At 34.9% G+C, this 20027-nt stretch overlaps 1 protein-coding gene across 3 annotated transcripts in view; it reads right to left on the reverse strand.

Moving 5' to 3' along the window:
• LOC119831015 (2-oxoglutarate dehydrogenase, mitochondrial) overlaps positions 1-19653 on the reverse strand; it is a 25184-nt gene extending 5531 nt beyond the window's left edge. Inside the window, exons 1-20 of one of the 3 annotated variants that reach the window (XM_038354211.1) lie at positions 19340-19653; positions 18237-18365; positions 17532-17666; positions 15487-15637; positions 14614-14681; positions 11552-11684; positions 8539-8617; positions 7998-8174; positions 7296-7444; positions 6501-6586; positions 5868-6047; positions 5350-5530; positions 4221-4439; positions 3679-3872; positions 3104-3357; positions 2611-2723; positions 2187-2374; positions 1672-1765; positions 1134-1326; positions 215-352 (exon numbers count right to left, since the gene is read on the reverse strand). In XM_038354211.1, the coding sequence (XP_038210139.1) occupies positions 215-352; positions 1134-1326; positions 1672-1765; positions 2187-2374; positions 2611-2723; positions 3104-3357; positions 3679-3872; positions 4221-4439; positions 5350-5530; positions 5868-6047; positions 6501-6586; positions 7296-7444; positions 7998-8174; positions 8539-8617; positions 11552-11684; positions 14614-14681; positions 15487-15637; positions 17532-17666; positions 18237-18323 (2819 nt within the window). In that variant the 5' untranslated portion in view covers positions 18324-18365; positions 19340-19653. Of the gene's footprint in view, positions 1-214; positions 353-1133; positions 1327-1671; positions 1766-2186; positions 2375-2610; positions 2724-3103; positions 3358-3678; positions 3873-4220; positions 4440-5349; positions 5531-5867; positions 6048-6500; positions 6587-7295; positions 7445-7997; positions 8175-8538; positions 8618-9688; positions 9792-11551; positions 11685-13143; positions 13262-14613; positions 14682-15486; positions 15638-17531; positions 17667-18236; positions 18366-19339 lie in introns of all 3 variants that reach the window. The other 2 variants (XM_038354214.1, XM_038354212.1) reach the window with 2 other exon arrangements.
• Positions 19654-20027: the final 374 nt, after the last annotated feature.

The raw sequence follows: 20027 nt of genomic DNA on the forward strand, positions 1-20027 counted from the left end.
GGAAGTGGGAGAAAAACGGGTGTGAGTTACATACATACAAACATACAAGTGAAGCTAATAAAAGCGTGTTAAAAACATAACTAAAATGGGTCCATATTGTTTAAAGTTACTATATGTGTTCAAAAACGTCTTTAACCTATAATTTAATGTAGGTTAAGAATTTCGATAGTCTATTTTTACAACTAAGACCCGTGAGCCCGTACAATCATTGTACCTGACAATAGCGATGTCCTTCTCGAGCCCTCTGTCGCGGCGCTCCTTGAGCAGGTCGTAGTACACTCTGCCGGAGCAGAACGCCAACTTGCGGACCTTGTCCGGGTTCTCGGCCGCCGGGCCCTCTTCGGGCAGCACTCTATATAATATAAATACACAATTAAAAGTTAACCAAACACAACCACCAGTCCCCTGAATTACACAAGAGTCGGTCAGAATCGGCAACAACTATGCCGCTAAATAAGACTGAAGACGAAACTGTCAAAAAGATACTGTCAATATTGCTTTTTTATTAACACTATTTCAGGTATCTACTTCTACTGGCTTTATCATTGAATATACAACTTAAAGTGCGTTCAATAAAATATACAAAAAGTAAGGAGAATCAATGAAAGATCTAGTATGTGGTAGTCGAGCACCCTTCGGCATGAATTCGGCACACCCTCACAGAAGACCGGCATGAAATAGCATTCTGCCGTGTTTCGTTCGGTGATTGGGGGAACCGGAGACTCATATCCTTTTCCTTACCCTTCCCAGTCCTTTTCTTTATTCGTCTCGACAATTCTTTTTTTAATTCCTTCCCTATTTAAAGTCGGCAATCCATTTGTAGAGGCGTAATGTCTACAATGGACGTAATGCCTCTTCAAATGTTCATGGGCGGTGGTAGCGCTTACCATCAGGTTAGTGTGTATGTTTGCACTTTTACTTTCCTTATTGGAAGTAATATTGCGCGTATAGTGCCGAAGCGATCGTAGTATAATTCAGTAATACCAAGTACGTATCGCCATCATCCGTGGCCCCTTACTAAAGCGGCTCGACGGAACAAAGTGGTGGCTTCAGCCGATAGGAACCGTCATAACCCACAGCTCTCTCCTCGAGGGTCGGGGGGATTACACACAAAAAAAAGTACGTATCGTTACCTCCTGAAGGCGGTGCCCTCGGCCATCTCGTCGAAGGAGGACTTGCACTCGGGGTGGCGCAGCAGCGACTTGGGCGTCATCAGTATGAGCGGCTTGCGGAACGGCAGCGCGATCTGCCGCCGCAGGATGTGGAACAGCGACGCCGGCGTCGAGCAGTTCGCCACTATCCAGTTGCAGTCGTGCAATTGCCGCACTGGGACAAGTTATTGGGTGTTATAATTATGTGTATAATATAAGATCATCATTTAATTTAAATAGTTTTACGTTACTCACAGGTTTGTCTAAGATAATTCACATTCATAATTCTATCACTCTTTACCTTCTAACTGTTTACAGGCACTAAATCATAGTATAAAATCGCACAAAAGGGACCTTAATGATAGAAAAACAAACCTCATTTGCATTTATAATTTTAATAAGGACTTATAGATACAGTACTGCGTACTATAAGTCTGTATAACAAATTTAAACCAAATTAGTTCAGCATTTTAAAAATAAAAGAGTAACAGAACAAAAAATGTAACGAAAGTTTCAATACCTTCATAGTCGGGGCTCTCAGGTGGCATGTAGTCGGGATCGTCAGCACTCATCTGCAGGAAGCGCTCCAGGCGGGCCGACGAATGTTCAGGTCCCTGACGTTCAATAAATTTAGTTAAAAAAAAACACGATTCAACTGAATTGTCTCACTGGTACTTATACAGAGTATACTATAGGTAATTTTATATAATCCTGGCTATCCTTATCAAGATAATAATATAAACTCATTAAATTAAATTATTGTCAAAAATCCTTCATAAGTCTACAAATGTGTTTGTATAAAATTTTTCCATTTAAAGTGGGGCAAAATCGAGTCTTAAGAAGTGGATTATACACAGTAATACAAGTGAAGCTAATAAAAAAAATTACGTGAAACAATTTTAATTATCGCCTTATTTATAGTTACGGTGCCCCTTATTTATTGTTAAGGTCTCGGTCCCTTTACGATCTACAGTTCTAAGATTTGAACTCATTATGGCATGTACTAAGATTAGTGTAAGATGTCGGTGCACGCACCATGCCCTCCATGCCGTGCGGCTGCAGCAGCACGATGCCGGACTGGCGCACCCACTTGGCCTGGCCGCTGGATATGAACTGGTCGATGATGCACTGTGCCACGTTGTTGAAGTCGCCGAACTGCGCCTCCCACAGCACCAGCGCATTCGGGTTCGTCACCGAGTAGCCCACCTCGAAGCCGAGCACGCCTGTGCCAGAAACATTACATTTAACTGATCGTAAATATAAACTAACCCCTATCTATGAAGATAAAGAAATTAGCAAACACTAATTATTCATCTTTTTTTATTTGTTTTTAAGTGATCGAAATCCTATACATAATAATTATTGATTGATCAAACAACTTTCTTTTTATTGTTGGTTATTTATGTAATTGCTTTACACTATGCAAGATTATATATTAATCTAAATAAAAAAAGCATACCATATTCAGAAAGTGAACTATTGCACACGGTGTATGGAGCTTGGTCGGGATAGAGGTGCGCCAATGGGCAGTAGGTAGCCTTATCTACCTTCTGGTGGTGAAGCACGTGATGTCTGTAAATGAAACAATTTCCATTATTCGAATGGTTCTTACAAACTTTTTAAAACGTATTGTTATCCATTGCGAAGAAATTTTGCCTTATTCCTTCATATATTTTCACATTTTAATATTGATGGATCCAATAGTTAATCACTAAATTTACTATTTATATATTCACTCACTATATGGATAACTATCAGATCTATAGTAAAATAATTTTTAAAAAAGAGGGACTTTAATAAAGAGAACTTGTGGAAGCACTTATAATTAGCGGGAGCGACCGCGGTGGGCGTGTTCAGTCTACTCACTACTGAGTAGTCTAGTACAATTATAAAATTCAGCTACAAGTAAAACAAATGTCACTATCGCACTGCAGAACAAATACCATACACACCTGTGTGAGAACGTGCCTCTCTCGACGTCCTCTCCCGACAGCCGCACGTGTATGCCCTCCTTGAGCAGCGAGCCGAAGGCCATGGCCTCAGCGAGCGCCCAGTCCACGGTCCGCTTCTCGACCATCTCCATGCGGGACTTGAGGATACGCAACAGACCCTTGTGGATCTCGAACTCGGCCGCGTTCGGGGGCGGGCTGGAGAAACGCTTGCCGATGTGCACCAGTGTCTCTTCTACCACTCCGGTTGGGGACATCTGGGAATATAAAGGGCAGATTATTATTACTATAAGGTTTAATTTAAATCAGAGTTTCGCTATTATAAGAGGTATTGTATATCGACAAATTCATTCGTAGGATGTACATTTGCGTTATTTTTTCAAAATAGAAATAAAGAGATATATATAACGGAAAATATTTATTTAACATACTTAAATATTGTATAAACTATATGCCGTAATTTATACGCATTCAAAAACTTAAACGGTTAAACAGCTATTAGCCCAATTAGTAGTTTAGCTTAGTAGCTTAAACTACCATTATCCAATACAATTCAATATACATATTACAATTCTTACCTTAAGTGGGTCCTTGCCCTCGAAGAATCCAGACCAGGGGGAATCGAGCCAGTCCTTGTACTTGATGTGGGTCTCCTGTTTGGCCTGGTTGTACGCGTCTTCGCAAATCTTCTCATATTTGTCTTTAACGTCCTTTACTTCCTCAGCGGTAACGACGCCCTCAGCAATCAGTTGGTCAGCATAAATTTCGAGTGCTGCATAAAAAAGAAATCGTAAAATAACATTAGAGCTTAGAAAGACGATATACTGCTACGATGTACAGACTCGATTCTTTTTAGGGTAAAACCATTCACTTCATTATTTACTATTTGAAAGCTAGGAGTACTCATTCACCACACCAAAATTGTCTTAATTTCATTCAGATTGATAAAACTCCTGTATGTGTAATTTGATGTGACAAGCAGTTCTTGTGCCACTAATAATAATGGTTTCTACTTTTTGTTTCATTTACCATCGCTAAAAATATATACTTGATTATCTTTGCGACTCAAAATTTTTTGTGTTTTGTTTTTTTTTTCTAAAGCTATGTATACATCACCCACCCGGCTTCGTGTTCCTGATCTTCTGGTACATGAGCGGCTGCGTGAACATCGGCTCGTCGACCTCGTTGTGGCCGTTGCGGCGGTACGACACGATGTCGATGACGACGTCCTTGTGGAAGGTGGCGCGCCACTCGGCCGCCACGTTGCACACGTGCATCACCGCCTCCGGGTTGTCGCTGTTCACGTGGAATATCGGCGCGTTCACCACGCGCGCCACGTCTGCGGTGCAAGCGTGCCGTGTTATAGATATTTGGATGTGTCAAAATATTAACCTTTGCCGGCGTCTTCGCACGCGTTAAATTCGAAGTAGTTTAATAGATACATATAAACCTTCCCCTTGAATCACTCTATCTATAAAAAACCCGAATAAAATCCGTTGCGCAGTTTTAAAGATTTAAGCATACACAGGGATATAGGGACATGTCTACTACAATGTCTCATAATTAATCTATAGTTAGGGAACTAGATAAAAACACAGGCTTTTAGCGCAGTGAAATATCTCATTCCCAAGGGAATTCGCTTTAGCTAAGCAGACGAATCCGCAGGCGAAAAGCTTGTTTTAAATATAAGAAAGAAATATTGTAATTATAAAATCAAATTCAAACATACGTATTTGCACGCTCCACTTATAAACCGAATGTGTAAGATGATAACATGATAACATCTACCACGTGTTTTTGTCAATAAGGTGTAAAGATTATGCGGTTGACATTAGAATTTGTTAAGTTCTTTTGCGAGGGAAATATGTCATATAAAGTAGAGATATGTTTTACAACTACGAGTATGCTAAAGTAGTAAAGCATATCACTCCTTGTTTATGAGTTCAAAACTTACTCAAGACTTTTTATGAGGGTATTTTTATGAATGATTTGCTATGCCATGTTTCACCCATGTTTTGCTAAAACTAGTTAAAGGTCAAGTAGTACGACTTTTATTTCGTAACATAATATAAATTTAGTAAGGTCGCCTGGTAGAGATTGTTTCCTATCAACAAGGCCGCCTTTTGTAAGCCTCAACCTCACCATACACCTTTTTTTGGTTTAATTACTTTTATTTATATATTGCCAAAAAGTGTTTTAAATAAATTAATAAAATTTAGTTTGATCATAGATAAACAACTTCCACTTACCAGTACAATAGGCGGACGAACGCGAATGCCTGGGGTCAGTGGTGAAGCCGATCTGGTTGTTGACTACAATGTGTATGGTGCCGTGTGTAGTGTACGCCGGCAAGTCGGACAAGTGCATCGTCTCGAACACCACGCCCTGGCCCGCGAACGCCGCGTCTCCGTGGAGCAGGATCGACATTACCTACACATGAACAATGGAGTTGGGATTGGGTCTTTATGAAACTATAAGAAAAGAGCGAATTTGCAATAAAAAGATCTGTTACAGGTGATTATGGGTGGAGTGGCCATTTAACATCAGGCGGCCAAGATACCTCTTTGATGCCGCCCAGATGCCCTTAATTAATAAATTAATAGAAGTATTACCTGTATATCATTATTAAATGATATATGTAATTTGACAGAAATCAAAACATCAAATGAATGTAAAAATTTGATGAAAAATTTATATTCATTATAAAATAAAAAGTAAAAAGAATCAAAAATAGTATATTGCGAAATGATCCAAGCTCAGGTCGTACCTTCTTGCCCTCGTTGTCCCCTCGGTAGAACTGCTCGGCGCGCGTCTTGCCCTGCACCACGGGGTCGACCGCCTCCAGGTGCGACGGGTTGGCGCACACCGCGAGCCGGATGTTCTTGTTCGTCACGCGGTTCAGCCGCTCGATGTACGTGCCCAAGTGGTACTTCACGTCACCGGAGCCCTGCCGGCTCGGATTGCATGAGTATTGCCCATGTACCGACTGTCACTAAGTGTGGCTATATGTGCGGCTTGTTAAAGCGATTTAACATGACAAATTTTAAAATTTTGAAATATGGGCAATATTTCAAAATTTAAGATGCATTAAGCAGATTCTTACTCGACAGAATGTATTTTGGCAACATTTTAATTCGCTTCAAAGGAGTAGTTGAAGCGGAATTTCGGCATTTCATTTAGGGCATTGTAGTATCTCAAAAGGTTTTTCCTCAAGTAACATATGTAATCCGGTAAAAACTAGCCACTTGACATTACAAATTTATTTTATTCGAGAGATAGATAAGCTATCTTTGTACATAAAACACTATCGCTCAATAAATTATTTTATTTATATGACAATAACATTATATACGCGATATATATACATACATGTTGATTATCTAAATAAAAAAAAACTTACATCATCCTCGGCTTCTAGACCGGCAAACTGTGTAAACAGCTGGTGAAGTGGCTTACGGCAAACGTTAGCCAAAACATTGAGACGTCCTAGAAAAACAATAAACGTTCATAAATAGATAAATAGCTAGACATGCCTTTATTTAGTACAAAAACAAAGATACGACAAAAAAAATTAAGTAAATTAATACAATGATGCCAAAGTTTTTCCCTCGTCATATAAGTTGCAGAGTTAAAATACGACTTTTGGTTAAAATAACAGAGCTTGAATTCCAGTCAATAACACATATAATAAGTATGATAGGTAAAATTTTAACAGATACAGATAACAAACAGTATCAAAATATACTCGTTCCAGCGGTATTTTATACTTTATTTATTAATGTGTAATAAATGTACTAATGTATATTAAATGATTAATACATTGTTTATATCACACATTTCTTAATTCCTAAAAATAGCAATGAATACTATTATTTCTGAATGGAAAATGATTTTTATACATGTAACATGAATAAATAAAGTGTTTGTTTGAATTTAGTAAGCTGTACCATTGCAGAAAGATAACGCACAGCCTAGCCAGCTAGTATCAAACTGGGCAAAAACCAGTTTGTGCTAAGTCATACCGGTTTTTTGTAATTATGTTGACTGAGAACTGTTATCCTTGATTATCATTACTATCTCACAAATTGAATGCGCCAAAACAAAATATACAATTATGTAAACAGCTGGGGTTTCTACCGTCTCTTATACATGTATTCACTGTTTACATGACTTTTTTCAATTAAATATACCTTACCTCTATGTGGCATTCCCATAATGATAGATTCAACACCGAGTTTCGTGGATACGTCAATGACTTGCTTCATAGCGGGAATCAAAATTTCACAACCCTCGAGACCGAACCGCTTCTCTGATGACCATTTCTTAGCCAGGAAGTTCTCAAAGCTGTAAAAGAACGAAACTAATTAGCATTCTGCGTGATTATATTTCAACTAAAGTGAGGAAATAGGTAAAAGGAAAATTTTTCTTTTGCTTTTTTGCTTCCTTATGTATCTTTTTGGTTTATTTATTTTATTATGATTATTTATATTCAATTGATTATCTTTTATTATCCAAAGATACTTTTTTTATTTATTGCTACAAGTGTAATTTATATTTCGTTGATACAAGTGTTCCTTATAACAATACTTGTATTAATTATAAAATTGATAAAAGGTATTTAATTATTACCATAAACAATGATAAGTATTGCTTTACTTATATTTAATACATGTATTATTTTTAAGACTGTGACTTGAGTTCTAATGAAATTAAAAAAAAACGTCACGAAAAATCAGACAGATAGACAGACAAACAGACAGAGTTACTTTCGCATTTATAATATCGGCAGGGAGTAGGGATTTGCAATATCATTCTCAGTGACCACATGCAAAAATGAATGAAAAATGCAAAATTATTTAAAATATCTCATTTATATATAAAGCATTTCAATGCTCACCCAGCGGATCTGGTGAGGCGGGCCAAGATCAGCCGCTTCTGGTCGGGGCTCATCTTGGTGACGTTCGGCGGCTCCATGCGCTGCCGGATCCAGTTGCATTGCTCCAGCGAGTTGATGAACATGAACTCGATGCCGATGTTGTTGCAGTACGCCTGCTCCAGGCGGTTGAGGATCTCTCTGAAGTGGAACGAGATTGTTTAGAAGAGAGTAGACAGTTGAAGAGGCAAAATGTGTGTGCTGCTTTAAGAGAATTCCTATGAGACCAGGAGCAATATTGTTTGGATAACATTGTAAAATATACAACCAACCAATTTTTCAGTATATCAGGTTCCGTGAATTCAAAAGTCGAGATAAATTTGACCCTCTTATTTAGATTTCGCTAACGGCGTTTAGAAACGCGATCATAATATTAATACGTAATCAATAGCGTTACTGTAAAAGTAACTATTAATCATTTGCCAAATATTTATACGCTAATTGATAATGATCGAAAACATAGTAAGTAATATGTCCTCAAGTATATATGCTCCTTGTACGTTACCTCAACGGCAAGGCCTTTTCTTTTTCACCAATAAAAGTCGTAGAAGGCAGTTTAAAAACTCTGTCCATGTCGGCTTCATCTAAAATGTATAGTGATATATAAGAGTAGGAACCTCAAGCGTTTAAAATCATACAATTATCAATTAGAATAAGAGACATCAGATCATCAAGAATATAAATATTATAAACTAAATTGAATAATATAACTATTATAAAGCTTTTTACCAATTTTAACACTGAGACAGAAAATAAGAAAGCACACATATAAGTAATCATATCCCTTTACTAGCGTTTCTCAGAGCGTTACATAATAACACCTAATTCGATTACCATTGACATATATTTTTTCCTAGCCGTCCCAAGCTCAACGTTAAATCACAATAAACCAATAAAACATATTATGATAAGGATGTGACGCAGTACATTTTCCATTTTCACTTTTGTATTCCACCTTGAAATGATAGTGTCCGAAATCAGTTGGATTCGATCCAGAAGCGAGAAAACTAAATATAAAACACCAAGGTCACTTCACAAATCCCTGCCATAGTTTCAACCGAGTAGACAAACAATTGAATTCATAAATAGACATACCCAAATGGTCTTATATACGTATTATATGTAGTAAATATAAACAAGTAAATAACAATATAATCATGCATATTGTCGACAAATTATATATAAACATTGAAGTGAAGTATCATGCTTGTTACAAACAGTTCTAGCCGATAATAATGGTTACATGCATATAGTGTACATGAATAAATATATAATAGTAATGGCGTGCCACCGTTTTCTTGTGCATTGTATCACGTTTATGTATGTGTAGTTACAGCGCTCAACCTTTACATAACCAAACTTTATGTTGGAAATATGATTCAGAATTTAAAATATTTGTTATACATACTACTCAAAAGAAAATAGCGGTCATCTAATATAAAACGACGTAAAATATAATATTTTTGAAAAAGAAAACACAAGATTTGTAATATCCTAATTATGTAAAGAGGTCAATCTTTAGTCAACATTAAAACACACAAATGGTCCCTATTAACTTTAGAGTAGTGAAAAAAATAGTTTGGTTGTCATTTTGTCGCCATAACTACGTCGCTTGTGGAGCGGCTAAGGTGCAATGCAGGTTCTAGTCTCCTTACCAAACCTGTAGCTGCTGTGTATCACCTCCCGAGGGTTTTTATCAGCTGTATTGAAGTTTGCTATTTCCAATGGGTCGAGTTTTGCTATATGGTGTCCCCGGATCTGTTTTTTTAGTTTATACTTGTTAAATAAAAGAACGATATCGATACCTGTGGTGAAGTGGCCTCGTTCAAAAAAAATAGATAAAAAGCATAAAATGATTGTTAAATAAATAACTGAATTGTATACTATTGCATTGCTGCGGTATGTATTATGCTTAACACTATGTAAGGAAATATAACTCATAAACATCGATGACCCCATGGAAGCAACAAATCCTGATTTGTTCGCCGAATTCTGAAAACCATAATTTTTTCTTGTCTGAAGATTGAACACGTAACAAAATACGTTTTCCCAATTTTTGGAGCTCATCCTTCTTTAGAGTGTAGTTTGTATTGTGTCCGAATACTTATCATATGAATGTAATAAGGCGTTTTCGTGTGAATATCATTAAATATAGGAAGAATGATGAGGCCGATAAGATAACATATCTGAGAATGATACCTAATACATGATTGATGCTTTTTCAATCAAAAAGATTTATCAATAATATCATAATACATATTATATATAAAACAATATCCTGCTTATATCAACGTTATTTATATATAGGAGTCATATCCTAGTATACGAGTATTTACTGATTACAGTAATGTACCTTTATTACCATTAAAAAAGTATCACGAGATGAACGCCACTGAAACGCACCTACCTAATTAACACACCAAACTTTAACTCATATGTCCTAGAATGTCATTCACTACTACACTTTAGGGATAGGACACGTCCCAGTAAATTGTTCTTGTATTATTATGAACATTACACTTTAAATTTTACAGTACAATAAACATATCATTCATAATTATAAATGTCCCAAATGGTAGCCTAATAACAATTAGGCTAGTAAAGGAATATGGTTATACACTGTATTATAATTAAATGAATGCTAAATGTTAATTTAATTTCTAATGTAAAGACAATCACAAAACATGAGCTGAATAGAATCGATAGTAGTTAAATGATAAGACCGAAGATAAAAAAGCTAGTCTCAAGTTTCATATTGCCTTTGTTGCTTTCAATGTTATTGACAATTTTTTGTGCTTTTTAAAATAAGAAAAATATATAAAAAGTATTTCTATAAAAAGCCTTGAAGATTTATGTATCGGCTGTGGCATATCATACACATGCAAATGTGTATAAACCGAAGCGAAAGCCTTGCAATCTTTCATATAGCAACACCAGCTTTCTTATTATTAAAAAGTGCATAAAAGCAATAAGAAAAAAGAAAACCCGGCACCGAAAAATTTATCGAGTTTACCAATTAACCATACACCGTATATCGTAAGCATCTAAAAGTCTACTGGCAATAAGCTTTAAGGGAATTCACCTAGTATTCCAATATCCCAATAGGATAAAGACGCAATTACAGATTGAAAATTAAAATAACCGCATCGGGTAGATCAATTAACGGATGACCATGTACTATCAAGATTATCAAGCTCAGATAACGTGCACTTCCCGAATACTTTTCGGCAGAGATGTTCAAGAGATATTAATTGTTTAATCATACTTTGCCCAGAAAAGGAATCAGCAGAAAACCAGGATAGTAACGCGTTTTCCATATAAAAACAGCAAGGATTAAAAACACAATTTATTCAATATAATGAATAAATCACGTTTAAATGGTGGTGAATTTTAATTCAATCAAAACAATCACAACTAACAACAACGCAATTTATCCCACTAATCCCACCAAAACCAGTCATCTGCCACCACAAAGAGCGGGTAGTTTAATAATCAATAAATACACGTCCGAGGCATACCGAATCGCACGTGCTGCCTAATGACCGCTTCGTTCGCGAACGCGCGCAGGCCGCCGTGCCAGTCGCCGCTCGACACCGGGTCGCCGGTGGTTATGCCGAGCGGGTCGAGGTTCGCCACGAGGTGACCGCGCGACTACCCTCCGGGAATTTATTTCTTAAGTACACATCGAAACGGCAATTGAACATGGCGATATGCGCATTGTTTTTAATTGCCATTACTTCATTAGACACCAATTATTTTCAAAAATCAATCATTGACGAAAATTATAGACACTGTTTTAGTGGATATATGTGCGTTTACCGCTAAATCGATGTAACGAAAAGCACTAAACCGACATTGGCTGTAGGACTGTGTACTGTCACTAATACAATGCATAATATACATGAAAGTAAAAAGACTGAATGCCTTCATTATATCGAATGTATCATAATATAATAATCCATCTCCCAAAACACCGTTCAATTAATGAAAGATAAGCTTAAATTAACACATTTCATATAATGAATCCCAGTTAATAAAGGATATATTGGCTGGTTGCTTAATAAACTAAATAATAAAAATGTATAATAAATAAATAATCAAGAGAAATACAGAGACATCAACTTAAAATCTTGGATAAACATCATATTTTGAGACTAGCAATTCTTAAAGGTGGGTCTATGAATGCATGATTGCATGACAATGTGGTTAGTATCAAACACAACGTTCATTTAAAATGGTATTTGATTATTGTTTGTTACCATTGTATTATTTCTATTCAAGTTGTTAAACTTTAAAACGAGACTACAGCAAAAAAAAATCTTTTGAAAATACTGCTAATATTATCACATACATGCAAAGTTACTATTAGACATAAGTTTAAAGTATTATTGAATCTGTATTCCATACGAAGCGCAACCGATAACTCTACATGAACTATTTACTAAATTAGTACAAAAAAGAGTTATTGAAAACAATCACCAAAAATTTATAGGAACCAATAATTGAAAAGATTACGCAATAAACTTGATATTGCGTTGGTTTGTGAAAGAATCAGAATTTGTAAAGTCCTGCCATATAGGTTACAGTGTACACATCTATAATGCATGTATACAGAATTCATATTAGTCAAGAGGAAATTTCAAATTCTGATTTTCATAATGTATGTATGTAATAATATCGGCAAAGACGACAAAGCTATACGCTATATTAAACACCCCAGTTATCGCAAGTGATTGCTTTCAAACGCGCGGCAGCGACATGTCACTCGTAGTGTTGCAAAATACTCGAGGCACAAACACTTCACGACTTTACTAAAACTTACTCCTCCAGCATAGCTTTAAGCTGGTCATAAAACTGGGTATTGTTAACATAGGCATTCGAATATCCAAACAAAATATAAATAAGCAGAAAAGACACCGATTTATCGGTCCACTTTCTTCGAACTTGAATCTATCTTATCATTGAATCGCGCCATTACATAGCTTCGATAACACCACTGCACTGCAACAGTGTCGCATAACAACAAGCGAGAAAAGCGTCAAAATGTTGAATTGAATATTTGCGTCGAGTATTCCGCAACACCGGCCACTCGTGAGCGTATGCTGCGTACCGAAATTGAAATATTTCCTCATGATGAGTTCCGAGTTCGGCGCCCGCATGCCCAGTTGGGGCAGGTTGGCCGTCGTGATGCCCAGCGGGTCCACGTCGGCCGCCAGGTGCCCGCGAGCCTGCCACGCACCCGCCACCAAACGTTAGCCCACGAGTCCACGACACGACCCAACGTACACACTAAATCGCCTGTGCGGCCTGTCGCTTAGGGATATTGGGGACGGGGTTGTTAGACTTAGGATTCCTTAGTAGTATAGGGTATACAATAGTAACTGTTAGCGAGAAAGCCTTATAACAGCTGAAACTAGCGTAACAAAGGAGGTAACAATTGAGAAATTCCCACCTTATAGGATCGGGAAAGTAAAGGGAAGGGGATTAACATGGACAATTTTAAAGCTTTTAAAGCTCGAGAACTACAGGAAAATTAACCCGAAGGACTATATGGCCACAAAAGCCGAGGCAATATATTAAAATAGAGTAGTGATAGTAGATTTCTTTGATGATTTTATAAAAAGGAATTATAAAGATGGCAACATAAGTTCTCATAACGGATTTACAAACGGATCCAATCGATATCTATTTTAAGAATCGTAAGAATCGTGAAAAATCTTTGTTTCAGCTTATCCGTCATAGTAAATTACTTGAGTGTAAATAATTAAGTATTATTGATTAACCCCTTAAAACGGTGAAGGAAAACATCGTGCTGAAACCGGCATGTCCAAGAATCAAAAGTGGACGACATGTGACATCTGCCAACCCGCACTTGGCCAGCGTGGTGGATTATGGCCTAAACCCTCATAGGAGGCCTGTGTCCCAGCAGTGGGAACATATATGGGCTGATGATGATTAACCCCTCAGACAACGGTTGATTCGCATGTAAGCGATTATGTCATGAATACCACGGCAATGTTAATGTAAAAAGAAATCTGATAAGAGCATGTCACCGGAATGAGGGATTTTTAAATATGTTTTAGAGCGTTTTAGTGTGTATCGCTATATGATATTATAAAAGTACTTACATCGCTATCGTCTATTGACATTACATGAATACTTTATTCAATGATTGCATTGCTAGGTCGTGTCGATCAATTTGAACGCCCTCGAAAGTGCCAATAAATACCAACAACTAATTCCGCCAATACTCGCAGACAAACAATCTAATAATGTGTTACCAATATGTTATTGTGTATTACCATGAGTAAGGTTGCGCCCACAATTAAAACAGAAATGGCTGAACAACCCATTGTGTTTATACATTGTCTTTTTCAAGCAATCACACGTGAAGGTGTCAAGACGAAACTATTCAATTTCTAATAATCCAAAAGTAATACAAGAGTAATGTACAAGATATATTTCAACATATCGTAGTATAAATTGGTCAAGGAAAAAAATATGAACTTAAAAAAGTAGCAAATAATAATAATGTGTGCAATTAATTTTTTTTTTTTTTATAAATAGAAACATCGTTCACCTGATAGCTCCTGATGATCGCCTGCACAGCGAGATGGTCGTCAATAATCTTTTCGTTAATTGGTGAGCCTGTGAGAAATTAAAACAAACAACATATGAAAAAAAACAATAGTAAGTTACGTTTAAACTATTTTTTTTATTTATTCATTCATGGACGTTATTCGATCGATGACGATTTCTCTCAAATGCGTTAGGCAAGACAAAGCTTTTAATTAAGAAAATCATCATAACAAGCACCGGACATAAGCTGAAACCTAAAACTGTTTATTGTAAGCTCAAAATTGTGTCGTGGTATATTAATGCGAAGGTATTGGGTGAAGATCCACATCTCAGGGGGCTTGTGTCCCTTAAGTGGGAACAAAAATATGTACTCTTTTAAATATTATATAATCAAAATAATCTCTTATTTTTGGATATCGCATAAATGCGGATTAAGGATGATATGCGAAATTGACATAACAAAAAAAGATGATGAGATAAACCCAACGAACGCAAATCGTGACGTTAAAAGAAAATAATAACGCTCCTGTACGTCATATCGTCATTGCGGGCTGATTAATGAAGATACGCTATCAAAGATAACAGTTACAACAATAACTAAAAAAACATGTATTTTGGAATATACCAAAACCTCTCTATAATTACCATATTTTAATGTTATATGTACTTAGTATATATTATTAATATTCAACTGTTTGAGTATCTCTACGCTTATACCTGCTTAGTTATTTTTATCCGTATATATCGCAAATGCTATCAATTACGACTCGAAAGTGAAGCGAACTATAGTATACATTTTTTGTGGTATGCCATTAAATATTTGATTACCAAAAATTTATCAAAAAGACAGAACCACTTTGGCAGTTTGACTTACCCGAAGCGATAGAGGGCATCCCACCAGCGGCTGGAACCAGTGAAGTCAGAGGGACTTCATTTTTGGAGTACGGCGCTAGATTGGGAGGAGGTGTGTACGCGACTCCGGGTTGAGCCCCGTTTGTGGCGTTGCGGAAGAATGCATCCCAGGACTATAGACAAATATTGCAAAAACGTTACACAAAAATATGGTGGTTTGAAACAAACGACTACTCGAAGGAGTTTTTTTTTATCTTTGGCCTACGTACAAAAATTTAGCTTTCTATTTGATAGTTTGAAGTAAGAATATTATTGCATTAAAAAAGGAAATACCTAAAATTTCTGTCAAATGTTAGTTACTGCGAAAAAACCGCAACTATAATTTGGAATTCAAAGTTTCCTTAACACCACAATATGTCAGACCTTCGCTTTATCTGATATTATTTTCGTTATTTATAGTATAAGGTTATAGATAGAAATGTATTGTTTAATGTACCAACTCATAAAATTAATCCTGTTTTTAGTTAGATTACCTACATACATATTTTTTTTTTTTGCTTTGCTTTCTGACGTTGTTAATTTCATAACCACGATTGACATATAGAAATTTTTATACTAGCGCAATAGTGAAACATATGTATCACAGATGTTTCGTGTTATATAACTCGCGAGAAAATATGTTAAATTATATTGAAAAAAACATAGGTACAACTCAATTCGAATCAAAATGTTTTTACAACGATTTTATTGCCTTAGCATATAATATGTAATTGACGCCTCAGCAGCGAAATACATCGAAACATCTCGACTTCGTTCAGCTCATGTTGACACCAGCCCTATAATGGACTGGTGCCAAAGAAATGTATGCAAGTAAACTTTCCATTTCATTCCCTAATAGTAAACCACGTTAAGATGCAAAATGCAGATTGTAAAGGGTCTGTCATATTAAACTGTGTGTTCTAAATAAACATAGAAGACATAAAAATATTAACATAAAGGAAAAAAAAATACAAATAGACGTCACCCATGGTGTCACTTATCACAATCTCATGGAGGCGAGACGGTCGAAGTCCGCCGATAAGAAAGAGGGCGTGTATATAATCTTCGCAATTATTATAAAACACTGCGAAAATCTTTTGATAACCTTTAACGCCAATTATTCAACAGCTATTTTTATTATACAGTTGTATATAGGAAAACAATCTTATCTATAATGAAACATAATTATTATTTAAATTTGTAAATGAAAAATCTACGAAATGGTTACGAAATAAATAACGATTTGCATTCCACCGGAAATGAAAACTACAATCTTCATGTTCCGTGATCGAAATGATCTGATATATCTAACAAAGTAAATTTATAGTCGTGATGGATTCGTTTATGACGAGGTCATTTAGCTTTAGGTAACTCGAGTTTAAACTGGATTAAGTTAGATAACGCCTGCAAATGAATAAGTCACGACCTATAATTTCAATCCACTGCTCCCAAGATTAGAAAAGTTAACAAAATTCGATTTGTCGCAAACACCAATTTCTCTAACCCTGAGCCGCAAAAACTTTGTATAATTAATTATAAAAAAAGGGGTAATTGCTTTTGAAGTCTTCTTTTTAATTTTTAATAGAAGTATCGCCAAAACTTCACAACCACTTTAATTTTTATTTATAAACCACCATATAAATAATACAAAATTACTTATATAAAAAGTAAAACTTTATCTCCCAACAGACACAACGCTAGACAAGCAGACTAGACATATCTATTAGAGATTATTAGCACTATCATTGATAACCCAACCTTATTTGTTACTATTATTATAGTTGTTATGGCAAATAATTTAAAGATATTGCAATATGCATGTATACATGATTGATATACATAATTTCATAAGAATTTACATTTACCATTCTTTTAAGATTATTATTGAATTAAATGATTTCAAATATTAATTTACCATTGGATATTTACATGATCCTTGAGTGGTTTAGGCGGACAACTAAAGATAAATGTTTTTCCTTATCAATCTAGGCGTGTTGTTTAAAAATTAATAAAAAAGTGAATACTTACGGCATGTACAGAGTTAGGGTCTGTTAGCCAGTTATTGTACATAGTCTCAACATATGCTGAGCTTGATCCATTGAGGAAGGGTTCTGCCGCTGTTGAACTTTTTAGTCTGTTGGCATTTACTGTCATAGCGGCAGCCTGTAGATGAAAGATGTATTAATATATTATTGAACAACTTTTAAAAAGGTAAAAAGGGTTTCCAGTAATATGTTGCAAAATCGTGGTTTCTAAAAATAATTAATGACGTTTTAATTTACTCCTAAGCAAACAAGTACTTTTTTAGTGTCTTGTTTGTAAAATATATAAATAATGTGATAAAAATAATTATCATTCTAAAGAGGCTTGTTTCCTCGTCACTGATTACACAATCATAAGTCAAATGACTCATCATTATAAGTGGTGGTGAATTATAAAGCTAGTACATAGTGTGTATTTATACTATGAAATTTTTACAAAAATTTCTCTGTGACATTTGTGCGTAGGCTATCTATTGATAAGCCAATGGCAAAAGACATTTTGGGTCAATGTGATTTTTTATCATCATTATATTTCTTTTAAACATTTTTCAATGTCATGAAGAGTTTAATTGTGTCATGTCTTTAACAACAAAATTTACATGGCAGCATTGTTAAAACTTATGTGCCTAAATATAGTATAATCGAGATAAATAATAAGAATTAAGAAAAATATGTATTTTTAAGTAAATACCTGTGGTTTTTTGATCAGCCATGATGCAAATCTTTCTGTACTGCCTATTTTATTTGAAGCCTGAAGCATTAATCTTGCCCGATGCATGATGTCAAATTTGTATGTACCTTGTTGTTTGTTTTAATTAATCTTCAACAAAAAGAGTAATATTAATAGTATCTTTGGCATATCAAATTTGTAATAATAAAAAAAAAGAAAATATTAAAAGCATAAAGTTCCCTATATGAAGTTTTTTTTTTCACAATTATGGTGTTAACAACTTTAGTATTGATGAACTCTCAGATAATCACAAAAGTTTACAAATAAAAAATTTATAATTTCAGGGAATGAATCAAATATAACACTACCAGTCTAGCATGCTTTATAAAAAAATTATGTAAACAATAAGCCTTATCATTTTATATAATTGTAAAGAAATAATTCTATCTTTTATGATGAATTTCATGTTAGAAAGTAGGTCATTGTAATGTTTACAATGTCACTATAACTGGCACATTGACAAATATTGTGATTTATATTTATCTGTATTTTTAACTTTCTGAATAGATAGATATGTACCTATTGAAGTACCAAAGTGTAAACGGTATAAGAAAATAGTTTAGTATTTTACTATTATTCATGTGCCCAATTGAAAAAAGTATGTGAACTAACATAAAATATCGTCGATTTGTTACAAATAGTCTATTCACTAGCCTTAAGAAATTTATTCTTCAAAAATATTTATATATATTAATTTATTTACATTGCATTTATATTTATAATATTCATTACTTGAGACGTCAACAATTAAAAGAACTCTTTAAATGAAAACCAAAAAATACATTTAAAAAGTCCTAATAACACTGGAATGAATGACATTCCGAAATAAAGGTTATGTTTTACATGTTTAATCTATTGAACATAATTACAACAAATTTAAATAAAAACAATAATTAACAACAAAGTGCGCATAAAATTATTAAAAATTTTATGATACATAATAAAAAATAGCCAGTCGATTAAGCAACGATATGGGACAGTGATAAGAAGTGCAGCAGTCTAAATCGGTCTCATAAAATCGGAATTTAACTTTTAAATATTACAAATATCTTCTTTCCACATACCTGAATTATTTCAAAATATGATGATCAATATCGAGGTCCCGTGATTCAAGGTTACATAACACGCTCCTTTCTATTACGTATAAAATGAAATGTTAGCACTTACACCTTGGCAAAATTTAAATGTTCGTATTTACACCAATTTCAGTAATAGCAGCGTATTACAATTTAATGTGGCCTTCGATATTGAATAAACTATTTGATTAAAATTCTACATCAATTTCGAATTAATTCAAATAAAATACTCGAACATCTTTATTTCCAATAAATTCGGGCTTTTCCTCCCCCACAGATAAGGACTGAGTGAACGATACACAGAAAATTGAGAAAGAGATATAATGTAGCCTAATGCAAAGTGTAGCCAACTTTAAATTACATTTCTGCTACGCCACGGACTCAAGATAACGAATAAAAATATGTACCTAGGTACATTATTTTTAAAGAAATTTAACGTTAAAGAAAAATGAGAATGATTTACATTAACAATAAAACAAGATTGAAGTTTTGGCAATATGTATTCTTCTTAATTTTTATCATGAGGTCTAATACTGGCAAACATTTTTATTTAAATTTAAAATTAAAACTAAATACAGCAATGCAGAAGAAAGAACGAAATAGAATGCCATGTATATATAACAAATATGTGCAGTAGTATGTAGTCGATTACCTCGCAGTTTGTTTTATAATGTAT

Source organism: Zerene cesonia, chromosome 13, assembly GCF_012273895.1.
Source record: "Zerene cesonia ecotype Mississippi chromosome 13, Zerene_cesonia_1.1, whole genome shotgun sequence".
Classification (NCBI taxonomy): Eukaryota; Metazoa; Arthropoda; class Insecta; order Lepidoptera; family Pieridae; genus Zerene; species Zerene cesonia.